Genomic DNA, 14,044 nt, shown 5'->3' with positions numbered 1-14,044 from the left:
ATATTTGCAATACTGTCATTTTGGCCTATAAGTCTGCTTCTTCTGAAGTTTTAGTTAATTATCAAGTTAAAGCACGTGAAGTAAGAGCCTTAGCCTCTTCTTGGAACATTTTTAATTCCTCCTCTATGTCGGAAATCATGTCATCTGGTTTTTGGAGGTCTGATAGTGCCTTTTATAACCATTATTTACGGTCCATGCCTCTTCATTGTGACAACCTCTATTCTTTAGGGCCTTTTGTTGCTGCTCAACAGGTTGTTTTTCCTCCTCCTAGTGATGGGGATTCAGCCCTTCGTTAAATTCTGTTATCTAAATTTATGAAGGTGAGGTATTTAATGTAATAAAAATTAAATTTTTAGAATTAAAATTTAGTTTTGTAAATTAAATACTCACCTTCATAAATCAGAGGTCCCTCCCTCCTCCCCTTCATCCCCGTTTAGTGCCTAGCATTTTAAGGAATACATGATGAAGGTTTAGTTTTCTGTAATTAGTTAATACTTCAGTTTCATTATGTATATCTGTTTCACATTCATTTGATAAAATTTACTGTTTGCAATAACATGAATGGTTCTATATAATAAGAATGTTCTTATCCCGGGCATACTAACAATGCCGTATTTGGCAAAACCTTTTCAACTTTTGATCTTCAGTGCTGTACAACTTTGTACTTTTTTTCACTTTCGATCTATTATATCTGGGCGTCACTGGTGAGTCTTGTGTGGACACGACGCGTTTTTGGCGTATTGGATTTTAAACCTGATGCTTTTTGTTATCTATTAATCATGCTTTTTTTCTTTTTTTCTTTTTTTTGTCTAATATGTTCTCCTTTTTATTTGTATTGTAGTCCTGTAATATTATATTGTCATTTCAATGTTATATTTAACTTTGTCATTAAAGTGCGAGGTTTGGCATGCCATAACACCAGGTTCAACCCACCACTTTTATTCCCCTTTAAAAGTGGCCTGTACCAAGTCAGGAAGATGGCCATTGTTATAATATTGTTCGTTTCTGTCTGTGTTGCATTTTAACGTTGAGCCGTTTGTGTTTTCTATTATTTTTGAGATATTGAGATAAGACGTGGCACGGTACTTGTCTATCCCAAATTTATGTATTTGGTTTTGATGTTATATTTGTTATTCTCGTGGTGTTTACTCTGTTGCATGGTCCGTTTCGGTGTTGTGTCGTTGTTCTCCTCTTATATTTAGTGCGTTTCCCTCGGTTATAGTTTGTTACCCCGATTTTGTTTTTTGTCCATGGATTTATGAGTTTTGAACAGCGGTATACTACTGTTGCCTTTATTTAGGACACACAGGTGTCAGGTGGGAGAGGTTGTCACGGGGTCATGGTTCTTTTTCTGGCTGGTTTCCGGTTGAATAATGCAGCGAGTGGACTGATATCTAAATTTTTGAAGGTGAGTATTCAATTTACAAAACTAAATTTTAATTCTAAAAATTTAATGTTCAGAGTTTATGATCAATGATCTCCCACAATGGAGGGAGAAGCACATTTTTCGTGAGCAATCCTCTATTTTAGTGAGAGTCTTTTCACTACATGATAATATTTTCTGTTTTATCAAAAAACTAGGGTCAAGAATCAACTGTGTTAATAGACCAAAATCTCCAACCAGACTATTCCATGAACACGTATTTGGATTACTTATGCTGTTTATGATCACTTCCAATTCTTCTATATATGATTTTCTGTATTTAAATAGAGCGATGCACTTTAAAATGAAATGAACTATCCTCATCTTCATATTGACAAAGTGGAAAAACAAAGCTAACTTCATGTTGATTAAATTTACTTGTGTTGGACTGGAGAACGTAAGTTCCTGTAATTAGACGAGCTTTTATACCACCACGGCGGACATCTTTAAAATTGCTTTCAATTGAAGACCAGAGTTTATGAATAGTTCCAATTTTCAAACTTGACAGATCACAGTACGACAGGGTAGATTTGTTTTGACAATCAAGTACTAGTAGTAATTTTTGAGTCCAAAATTTATCAATTGCTAGTTTTACATTCTTTTTCCATAATAATTTACACGGTGGGTTAATAACCATTTTAGCCGCACTGGGAAGATCATATTGCGCTAGAAGTTTATCTATGTAGGTAAACCAACTGTCTGAAGTTTCTGATTTTGTTGAAATCTGTCTTCTAAGAATTTTGTTTAAAGTTAAGTTTTCACTTCGACTAATACATCCCAAAAGGTTCAATTGTCTAATATGAAGCTCAGCCGTGGCAGGTCTAACACCAATAAGCAGATAAGTAATGCCTTTAACTGATCTATTTGGTAAACACTGGATTTTACGCAGGAAATGAATGTAAAATTTTTCTAGAGCATTAAGGTGATATTGCTTTAAAACAAATGTTTCTAAGCCATACAGAAGTCTTGGAAGAACATAAGTTATAAACAGTTTCATGCATGTGGTTGGTGGTAAGCCATTAGTTCCATGAAAACCGGTACCAGTGTTTTTGTAGCACACGAAATACGGTCCTCTATATTTATTGTTATTCCCTCACCATAAAGAGCTACCAAGACAATGGTTTCGCAAAGTAGGTGTTCCCAATGCGTATCTTATCATATTTGACATTTGTTGACAATTCTAAAACCCTCCCGTTATAGTACTATCAAACAGATATGCATTAGGTCAGCGTCAATAATCTTTATTAAAAAACAACAACAGAGACAATGGGTTGAAAAGTGGGTGACACCGAAGCGTATTTTATCAAATTGGATTTTTTTCCATGTGTCGGACGAAAATTTCGGTCTTTAAGAAAGCTTACCTCAGATATTCTTTACCTCCCTTTGTAGTACTATTCAATTAATATATATAAGAGCAGTGTCTGTAATCTCTAGTCATACAGAACTACAGAGGCAATGTGTTTGGGTATTGGTTACCCCATTGCGTTTATCACTAAAATTTGACTTTTATTTCTGCGTTACGGACGAAATTTTCGGCCTTTAAGAATGCTAACCCCTGACATTGTTTACCCTTCAGTTGTGGAACTTTCTGTTAGCTATTCATCAAGACAACGTCTATAATCCCTTGTCAAATAGAATTACTAAGATAATAGGTCGGAAAGTGGGATAAGTCTCCTTTGCGTATTTTCGATCGAGTTTGATTTTATTTCCATAATTCGGACGAACGTTTCGGCCTTTAAGAATAGTTAGCCCAGAAATTATTTTATACAATTTTTGCTTTTTTCCCATGTTTCGAACGAAATGTTCGACCTTGCAGATGGCTAACCTCAAAATACCGATACAATGGGTTGGGAAGTGGGTGACCCAAGTGTGTCCTTTGTACAATTTGACTTTTTTACATGTTTCGCACGAAATTTTTGTTCTTGAAGAAGGCTCATGACAGACATTTTTTAACTATCCATATGTAGGACTAACTTATAGCTTTTTTCTTTTAACGAAAATATCTAATCCCTAGCAATAAAGAACTACCGACACAATTGGCTGGGAAATGGGTGACCCCAGTGCATATTTAATACAATTTGGCTTTTTTCCATTTTCGAACAAAATTGTTGTTCCTAAATAAGCTCACACCTGATATTCGTTACTATCCCAATGTATAACTGTGTAATAGTTATTCTTTTAACAATTTTTTTTAATCCCTTGCGATTAAGGTCGAATTACCGAGGCAATGGTTTGGGAAGTGCGTATTTTATAAAATTGTTTTTTTTTCCATCTTTCTAACGAAATGTTCGGCCTTTAAGAAGGCTCAACCCAGATATTATTTTTCTATCCCGATGTAGTATTACCTAATAACTTTTTCTTGAACTAGAGTCTCGAATCCCTTGTCACAACGCACTACCGCGAAATTTGAGTTGGAAATGGGTAACCCCAATGCATGATTTTTTTTTCATGTTTTGAACGAAATTTTTGGCCTCTAATAAGGCTTACCCCATAAATTCTTTACTATCCCGTTGTAGTACTATCTAATTGTTATTCATCATTTAAACAGAGTCTAAAATCCTTAGCCATCAAGCTAACGAGATAATTTGTTGGTAAGTGGGTGATCCAGTCCGAAATTTCATTCAACTTGATGTCTTTTTTGATTTTTTTGTGTCGAGCGAAATTAATTTTCTGCCTGGCTTACTCAAGAAATTCTTTCCATCCCGATGTAGTACTATCTAATATCTATTCATGGAAGCAGAGTCTATGATTTCCGGTTAATATTGAACTACCAAGACAACTGGTTTGGAAATGGGTGAGCCCAGTGCGTCTTTTTTACAATTTTTATTTTCATGTTTCGGATGAAATTTTCGGCTTTTAATAAGGCTAATCCATAAAATTCTTTACTATCTCAGTAGTTATATCTAATAGCTATTCGTCATTTAAGGAGAGTCTCAAATCCATAACCACAAAAAACTACCGTGACAATTGGTTGGTTAATGGGTGACCTAGTGCAAATTTCACCTAATTTCATGGCTTTTTTAAAAGTTTTTTCCTTGTTTCGAACGAAATTTTGGCATTTAATAAGACTTAACCCAGAAATTCTTTACTATCCAAAAATGAAGTACTGTATTATAGCTATTCATTGTACTAGAGTCTATGACTACTACCCATTTAGAGCTACCGATACAATTGGTTGGGAATTGGGTGATCTCAGTGCGAATTTTATTGATGTTTCGAACGAAATTTTCGGCCTTTAAGAATGCTTACCTTAGACATTCTTCAGTATCCCGATGTATTACTATCTAATACCGGTAGCTATTTGTTGAATTAAAATCTCTAATCCCTAGCCATAACGAACTATGATCGACACATATGGTTGGCAATTTGGTGACCCCAGTGCGTTCTTTATAATTTGACTTTTTTCCATGTTTCTAACGAAATTTTCGGCCTTCATTTTTTTCTCTCTACTATACCGATGTAGTACTATCTAACAACGATTTTTGAACGAGAATATCTAATCTCCGGTCAATAGTTATGCTATGTTACACATCTAGCCGCGGACCATATTTTTCTGTGCCTGTCAAATGTCGGTAACATATATATGAGAAGATGTGGTATGAGTGTGAATGAGACAACTTTCCATCCTAGCTAGTCACAATTTGTAAAAGTAAACCATTATAATTATAGGTTAAAGTACATTCCTCATGCAGAAAAAAGTTAACCCGGCGTTTTTGCTAGCTTAACATCTATCTTCACATAAAATTCCATTAAAATATTGACAACAATATGTAATCAAAATAAAAAGACACATTTATAAGGTTAAAATATTTGAACTATACCAAGCTCTTCAACCATAAGAAATACATAGCTTTATAAAATATTATACATGTGCAAGTGTGGCTTTCAAATAATTATCATTCTGTAGTCTGAAAGTTTGTTGTAGGTCTGGAATATATTGAGGAAAACAGTAATAGAAACTGAAATACTAACAACTTTTACTTTATCAGGCTCCAGGTACACAAGTTTTCAAGATGTCACAATACTGTTTTATTGATAAGTATCAGCAATAGTTTGATTAAGGAGAAAGGACTGAATAATAGGAAGGAAAATTCTGGTATGCTGTCAGTTTGAGAGTCTTTAGTTATTAAATTTAGTCTGTTTCTTCAAATTGATTACATTGTACTATCGAGGATTCCATTGAATAGACATACATCTATAAATTGACAATGACGGTAAACTGAAACATAAAACTTTAGGACATGAGATGATTTCAGCTTCCGAATTGTGAACTCTTACTTATATGAAACAAGATTCGAGCAAAGCTTTAAGCGACATACGGATTAATACTTACAGATGGTGGTATTCTGCTTTTCTGCTGTCATATTCGCTTGACTGCTCATCTTCCCTCATCTCTGGATCCCTGTCGTTCTCTGTCGGTGCTCTGATGTCTTCAGATGGTCTCAACTTTCACCAGATGTTACAACCCTGTACTATTACATCATCCGGTTGGCGGGTCAGTAGAGGTGGCCAAACCTCTATTCATCAGCACTCGGCTTCCAGCTCAGATCATCTCGGCGATGTCATAACCAGCAAGATGAACGCTCTTCTGTTTCCCCTAGCTGTCTTACTGCTGTCTTTCTTGCCTTTCCAACTATTCCCTTTGCCTGTAGCAACCTCCATACTGACTGTGCAGGAAAACCTCTGCAGCCTACTTCTACTGAGAACAGCCACGCTTTCCAACCTCTCTCTCTCTACATGTTGTCATCAGCTCTGTGAATTTTTCCTTTTCCCGCTGGTATGCCTCTTCACATCTCTCTTCCCAAGGAACTGTCAGTTCTATTGCAACTACTAGCACTTTAGTATCATCTTTAACGACTGTGACATAACTACAATGCCGGGGCGTAGGGTTGTATGTACGCATTCCGAAAACACAAGCTTCTTTCCAATGTCAGCTCTCATGTTCCATTCACTGCCCTTGTCCAAGATGAAGTGCTGTTGTGACTGTGCTGTGTCCCGTATCTCCCTCTCTTACGAATCTGATCTGCTTTGCCTCTGTTTTTGATGGTCTCTTCTTTCTTCTCTCAATATCAAGGATCTCTGCTTGATGTTTTAGGACCTTTTCGTGCCGCCATCGATAATTCCCTGTGTCAGAGCAACCTTGCAGTCTGAAAGTATATGTGCCATAGTACCTCTTTCACCACATAACTTGCAGCTTGGGTCTTCTATCAGTCCCCACTGGTGTAAGTTTGAGGGGAAAGGAAGTGTATTGTATACTGATCTAAGCATGAATGAGATATTGAATAGTTCCATCCCTCACAACTCTGCCCATGTGATCTTTCTTTCTGGCAAGTTTTACTTCATCCATGCTCCTTGACGGCTAAGCTCTACTACTTTTGCCCTTCTTTGTTCTTCTTCTACTGTTCTTATTTCTGACTGTACCATGCTACTTTTCATTTTCGGTGTTGCCTTTGAGCACTGTTGGAAACGTGCCATTCCTGAGACTTGTCTACCAGTACAGGTGTTGCCAACTATGTCTTTGTGGTGAATAATACTTTCTGCTTGATCTACTAGAGTTCTCGCTGACCATTTCCGCCCAGTTCGTGCCTTACTGATCTTGCTATCCTTCGAGTCTCTGAGAGTCATAACAAGTCTGCTCTTTGATACCTTGTATTCCTCCAAAGTTTATGTTAAAGGTAGCTGTAGTTGTGATGATCTACTGTAAAGGCCGATGGCTGTAAAACTTGGTGGTACTCCTAGCCATCTTCCTAGGTGACTGTTTATCTTTCTTTCTATAGATTCGACTGTTGTTGATGTCATTTCATAGATCATGAGAAGCAATGTCAGTCATGGGAACAGCCCATGTTGGTATATCCAAGCCTAACTCCCCATGCAATCCACTCTTATCTACCTTCTTAAGCCATTCTACAACCTGAGTTTGTACTGTCTTCTAAATTATAATCCTGGTACCTTTGATAACTATTCACACTGGTATTGTCTTTAAGGTATCATCAAACCATTTTCCAAGGCACATTATAGGGTTGTCTACTATTGTTGGTATTTCGTCCCCTTTGATCTTAAGCTGGAACTTTGTAGTTATTTGACCCTTTTTCAGTATAATTGATCTTGATTTCCTTGGCGTAAATCTCATCCTTGCCCAAGTGACTACTTCTTCCAGTGCTGACAGTATCCATCTTGCTTGAATATGGGATGACGATGTTACTGTATAGTCATCCATGAACCCTCTTGTTGCTGGTAGAAAAATCCCTGAATATGTCTTTGGACCTCTTGTTTTTCTTTCTGCTGCCTTCATGATGATATTCATCCTCATAATGAATAGTATTGCCGAGATGGTACAACCCGTAACTATTCCTTTCTCTAACTTCTGCCATGCTGTATTCCATCGAGATACTTTGAGACTATCTTCTTGATGTGATCTGGAATGTGGCATCTCTATCAATTTGTGTGGTACTGATCCATATGCATTTGCCAGGTCTAAACACACTACTGCCCCACTCTTCTTTCCTGTCTTTGCCCCATGTATGAGTTGGCTAAGAACACTTATATGTTTTATACATCCAGAAAACCTGCAAGGGCTCTTTTCTGCATAGATATATCAATGTAGCTGTTCTCTACCCTATACTTTGTCATCCTGTTTAGCCAATACAGAGAGGTAGATTTTCCCTCAACGCTCAACAATGAAATTGTACTAAACTAGTCTTTTGAATCCTTTTCTTTTGGTACAAAGCATCCTTCTGCTTTCTGCCAGCTTTCAGAAATGGTTCCCTTTTTCCATAGTGTTTGGAATAGCTGCCACAGTTTTCTTAGTATCTTTGGGCATTTCTTGTAGACTTTGTATGGTACACCACTGTACCACGGTGCTGATCCTGTTCTTGCCTTTTTTACCACCTCACAATCTTCCTTCCATGTTGGTTCCTTTATTTCAAATTCTATTGTTGGTTCTTCTTCTTCTCCAACTGTTGGGCAATATCCCAAAGGTGTCTCTCTTTCTTTGTCTGAGTGTGTTTCATACAGATACTTCGAATTCTCTCGTCTTCCTTACTACCATGCAGATGCCCTGTTCTTTCTGAACCCAACAGTGTTTTTGTGTAGTTGTATGGATTCTTAATAAAGTTTGCTCTATTTTTCGCTTTCTTCTTATTACTATTCTTGAGTTATTCTGCCCTTCTAGTTATTCTCAATTCCTCTCTAACACTGTCTGTAATGCAAGCTATTCCCAACTTCTCTATCTCATTGCTTTTCTTGTACCTTCTGTTTAGGTCTTTGAGCTCCTTCCTTATCTGTTTAATCTTCTGTTCTATCCTGTTTGGCGTCTGCTTGGTATTACTCCTTTCTTTCCTCTCCTCAACACCACATCTCTCCTTCCTGATGTTATATACGAGAGTAGTCAGTGTTTCTATCCTCATCTCAACACACCCTTGGAGTGATATTTCTAGAATTACCCCTAAATCATCGTTCAGACCTCTCCATTGGGCTTCGTGGTTCATCTTTGGCCATGTAATCCTTTCTGATGTTGTCTCTGCCTTTGTTGTGTAAAGTGCTCCTCCCCATTCAAGCTTTGACTGCTGTCGTGGAATGTGACAGATGCTGAGAGATTCCTTGCGCTATGGTTTATGTCCTGTCTAGGATATATATTTCTCAGTTGCAATGATATTCCAGGGCTTGAATTTCCTATCATGGATTCATCGAAAGAGGGTTGCTGCTCAAAAGGAAGCTAGTAAACCAAGAGATGCAAGTGGTGAAGTTGAAATCCTTCATAAGTTTTACGGACCCCATAATTAATTGATTGACCATTATGGAAAATGCATTTCACAGATGATAACGGATATGTTCCTAATGTCGTAACTATAATCATGTACCCTTTTCCAAAATGATCTATAGGAACCAAGATTATTTACAGGGTTTGTAATAACATGAGCAACATGACTGGTGCCACATGAGGAGCAGGATCTGCTTACCCTACCGGAGCACCTAAATCAAGTTTTTGGTGGGTTTCGTGTTGCTCAGTCTAGTTTTCTATGTTGTGTTCTGAGTACCTTTGTTTGTTTATTGGTATTTTTCGTTTTTAGCCATGCCATTGTCTGTTTATTTCTGACATATGAATTTGAATATCCCTCTGGTATCTTTAATCCCTCTTTTGTCTCACTGAATTTGCAATCATACCACATCTCCTTGTTTTATACTACAAACTTAATCATCCTTAAATTCAAAGACAAGGTAATTTTTTCCATATTTTAATAAATATTAACATTAACAATAAGAATGTACATAAATCATCAATTATTTTTCTGCATAAAATGATACATATTAATTCAATGATGCAATACAAAATATAATAATAAACAAAGGACTCGAAAACAATATATTAAAATCATGTAAAACAAATAACAAAAAAAATATCAATTGCAAAAGGTTATACAAATAAATTCATGACACCCTAGATTATGTTGTGTTACTTCATACAAATGGATAAACTTGAATACTATAAACATGACAACACACCAAAATAAATCATCAATGATTGCTTACAAAATAATGAAAATAATGGTCACAAAAGAAGCAATATAATTTACAGGAACGCAAATGTTATTCCTTCGACTAGTATTCAATAAAGGTTTATTATAAAAAGTGCAAAGGACTTTTCCACTAATGTATTTTAGGACTCATTAATCATTTAATTATCATGTACATTCAACATCCAACAAATGGACAGACATAAATATGGATGCTCAAGGTAGGTCAACAAACTATCTCATCTGATTGGAGGGGCTAAAGAACTTTTTTTGGAACTCAAGATCAAGCTGTATAATTTGTGTGATAAATTCAGGAATAGCCCATAAAATAATCAGTAATTTAGGAATTAGGGATTTTATTATATCATGTTGCTGGAACTTACTTAAAATTTCATTGATATTATATTTTTTGGAAAATCAGGACGAAACCCCCTTTACCTTTTTAAAATGACATAATACATGATGTATGTATACTCACTATGAAGGAATATTATGCATATAAGATATAAAATAGAGTATCAAATTCATTTATTCTTATATAGTTATTTTACCCATTTTACCATTAATGTTTTATAAAACTGCAACCAAAGGCTGGGCAAAAAAAACCCACTTTTACCTAACATTTGTTTGTGAAAAATAAAAACAAAATGTATATGTAAGATGTGAGTTGGTCCCTATCAAAAGGTTTAAAAACAAAAAAAATGTAAATTCATTTTGACTTATTGAATGCTACATTGATGTATGTATTCAACATAAAATACAAAAAATATTTTTCTCCATTGAGGCACTTTTTTCAAACAGGAAGGATAACAAAATTAAAGATTTCAACTTCTGTTTTCTTCCGAACATAAACATTACCCTAAGTCAGATCAGGCTAAATTATGCATAAGATCTAAGGTATTAAAAAAAATATATATATGGATAATTTTATACCTATACTCCCCTTTCCCACTATTCAGTTTCTATTCATTTAACTATTGTGTTGGGCATATCAATGTGTATAAAGCTAAAAAAAATTAACACAAAAAAAACATAAAAATAGATATTAAAATTAAAATCTACAACAATTGTTTACACATGATTAACATAAAGATATATATACACACACAATATCACTATGTAAGCTTAAAATAATACTTAGGAACATAATGCTGTTGAATTCATATTTGAAAAATCTCTTAAAATTTTTTGAAGTAGTAATGCAGAAACAATGTTCTCAGTCACTGAAATTATTTCCTGATGTCTTTAACTTACACATATACATATAATACATATCTTTTTCTCAAAGAATAATGCAAAAAACTTTCCATAAATACAATATAAATAAATGAGAATTGTATTCCAGTGTAATGTCTTTGGTCAATTATTATACATGATTCTGGCAGTGTAAAAATAAACGCAATAAAGCACATGCTACACAACAGATATAAATAGTAATTAATTAAAGCTTAACGTATATCTGGGACTTTGTAGCAATAATACAAATCATATTAAAGCAGTCAATTTTGAAACATGTATCAACATTTTAATACTCTACAAATAAATAAAATGTTAGAAAATGAAGGGACTTTTTAATACTTAACAAAATGACTTTAAAGCAAATTCAAATGTATCAAATGTTTATGATATGAATAAAATATTGGCAAATTAATTAAGACAATTTACATCATATTTGATTTGGTATAACAAATTTTCAAAAAGTTATAGTACATATATGTACAATTTTCAATTTTTCATCTATTTTTCAAACAATACAATCAGATTGGAATACAGGTCCATGCTAAGTTTACAAGGATATGAAAACAACCAGTTTGACGTTCTATTTTAAAGACCTTTTGAGATCCTCTCGTTTGCTGTTATAATGCACATCTTCAAAAACATTTAAGAAGAAGTTTCATTGGCTGATTTTATAATTACCAGAACAAAAAGTAGCTAGTCATATATCCTTGCAGGCAAAAGCTAAGACACAAGATTTGTATTATGTAAAATACATTGAAAACAGTTTTTACTTATTCTCAACCATTTTTACTGGGACTCATGACAGTCACATATAATAGCAAGCAGTCAAAATGTAATATATACCCTATTACCAATGATAAATACTCTGTTTAAACAATACAATGTACATTATATAAGTAACATGTTACAACAAACTCAGAAAATTCTCTGTATAAACAATACAATGTACATTATATAAGTAATATGTTACAACAAACTCAGAATCAGACAGATAATAGCTGCTTATGTGAAAAAAATTGAATTTTCTAACATTCCAATTTGTAGAAAATTAAATGTATATTCATTCTAAATCTATTCAATAATTTTCTAGCAACAAACTTAATTTATAACAAATAGGTGTTTTAACCATGATACTGTTTTAACATCAGAGTAGAATACAAAATCATTAGATAGAAATTGGTAACTTCTTTGGCACGTTTTATTTATTTATCTTTTAAATTTCTGGGAATAAAAGACTAGAGACATTGACCTATTTGTATGGGTAATACTGACATACTTAAAGCAAGTTGTCATAACCAGTATGACTGCCTTAAAGAGGCATCAGTCTTCCTTACTGACAGATAACAAAAAATACTTTCTTGATATTGAGAACCTACAGTTAAAAAAAAAATCTTTTCAAAATTGAATACAAAATGAGAAAATAAATTCAAAACAACTCAACTTAGTTTTAACTAAACAAACACATCAAATTAAAATGACTGAATTTAAAATAACATACAACTGAACACATAGTTCTTCACTTCCATAATAGCCTATAACTTATTACTGTAATGTATTCCTAATAAAACAAATCATAATGGTATTACGATATGAATTTTAGCATCATCACAGCAAATAAGAGAAAAGGCATGACAATGACAATAGCACCTTGAGCAAATCAAAATCGTCTGGTATTTTTTCACAGGTTATCTCCCCTACACCACTCTCCATTCTGCTGGGACTGATATAGACAGGAATTCAACATGGATTATTACAACTGTGAAGACACATTACACCTTTTCTGTCTCATCAGGAAACAATTCCTTTTTCAATCTGAAGTAGGCCTCTAATCGACAAACAGCATATTCCTACAAAAGAATGATATCTTCATATTACAATTTTGCATGTTATCAAATTAACAGAATTTGTTAGTTTTCTCATTCAAATTGATTTACATTTGTTATTTCAGGGTCTTTTGTAGCTTGATGCTGAGTGGCATAAGTTTATTTCATTGTTGAAGGCATCAGCCTTCAACACATAATTGATCATGGTGAGTTGTTTTATTGGCATTCATACCACATCATCTTTTTTTATATTTAATATGTTAGAATGTTCTAACACCATATTACTGACCTAAACTAGTCTAATCAACAAATATTGATATCGCAACAATTATATAAATCAATGGTATGACTAAAACATGAATCAGGCATATTTTTCAAACAAATTTTAGTAGCATTTATTGAAAAGTTTATCAAATAATAAATAACCCATCTGAACTTTAATATCAATACTTCTTTTCCTGTTAGTTTATCATACAATGTAGATTGGCATTTTCATAACCGCAAAAGAATAGCAAACAAAAATTTGTGCAAAAAGGACAATTGTAAAGCCTTATCTTAATGTGTTTTTCTGTACTTTTATCATGGTTATTTGTAATTTGTCTATGATCACCATTTTGGTCAAATTATTGTCATTTTATATATGGAATTGTCTGGCAAATAGGATTAGTTCCTCATCATAGACTATCAGTGACTACCAGTCCAAATTTTTAGGCCAATACACAATTAGCAAGTTGCATGATTTCAACATTAAACTCACCAAATAACCAAACTGAATATCTGACTTGTCTCTCTGGACAATTGACCAGACTAACCACATAAGATGTGAAGCTAAGGCACATGTATTAGCCTCTCTGTATAGCGTCTCTAGTACTTCATCTGTACATGCCTCATTCTTAGCATCTAAGTAGGCCCTGAAGAAATGGAACTGAAAAAAGAAAATTCAAAATATAATAAATAATATAAAATTTCTAGGCTATATATGTGATTATAATGTCTCAACATATCTACAGTGGTTTATCATTCTTGTCAGTGGCGGACCAGAAGTT

At 34.1% G+C, this 14,044-nt stretch overlaps 1 protein-coding gene across 2 annotated transcripts in view; it reads right to left on the bottom strand.

Moving 5' to 3' along the window:
- Positions 1-9,641: 9,641 nt before the first annotated feature.
- Positions 9,642-14,044, bottom strand: part of LOC134685034 (choline/ethanolamine kinase-like) — a 31,180-nt gene continuing 26,777 nt past the window's right edge. For both annotated transcript variants that reach the window (XM_063544396.1, XM_063544395.1), the window contains exons 11-12: positions 13,756-13,923; positions 9,642-13,022 (exon numbers count right to left, since the gene is read on the bottom strand). In XM_063544396.1, coding sequence (XP_063400466.1) covers positions 12,945-13,022; positions 13,756-13,923 — 246 coding nt within the window. In that variant the 3' untranslated portion in view covers positions 9,642-12,944. The remainder of the gene's footprint in view (positions 13,023-13,755; positions 13,924-14,044) is intronic.

Source organism: Mytilus trossulus, chromosome 9 (genome assembly GCF_036588685.1).
Source record: "Mytilus trossulus isolate FHL-02 chromosome 9, PNRI_Mtr1.1.1.hap1, whole genome shotgun sequence".
Taxonomy (NCBI): Eukaryota; Metazoa; Mollusca; class Bivalvia; order Mytilida; family Mytilidae; genus Mytilus; species Mytilus trossulus.
The sequence above is the reverse complement of the archived record's forward strand: the minus strand, read 5'-3'. Positions and strand labels throughout refer to the sequence as shown.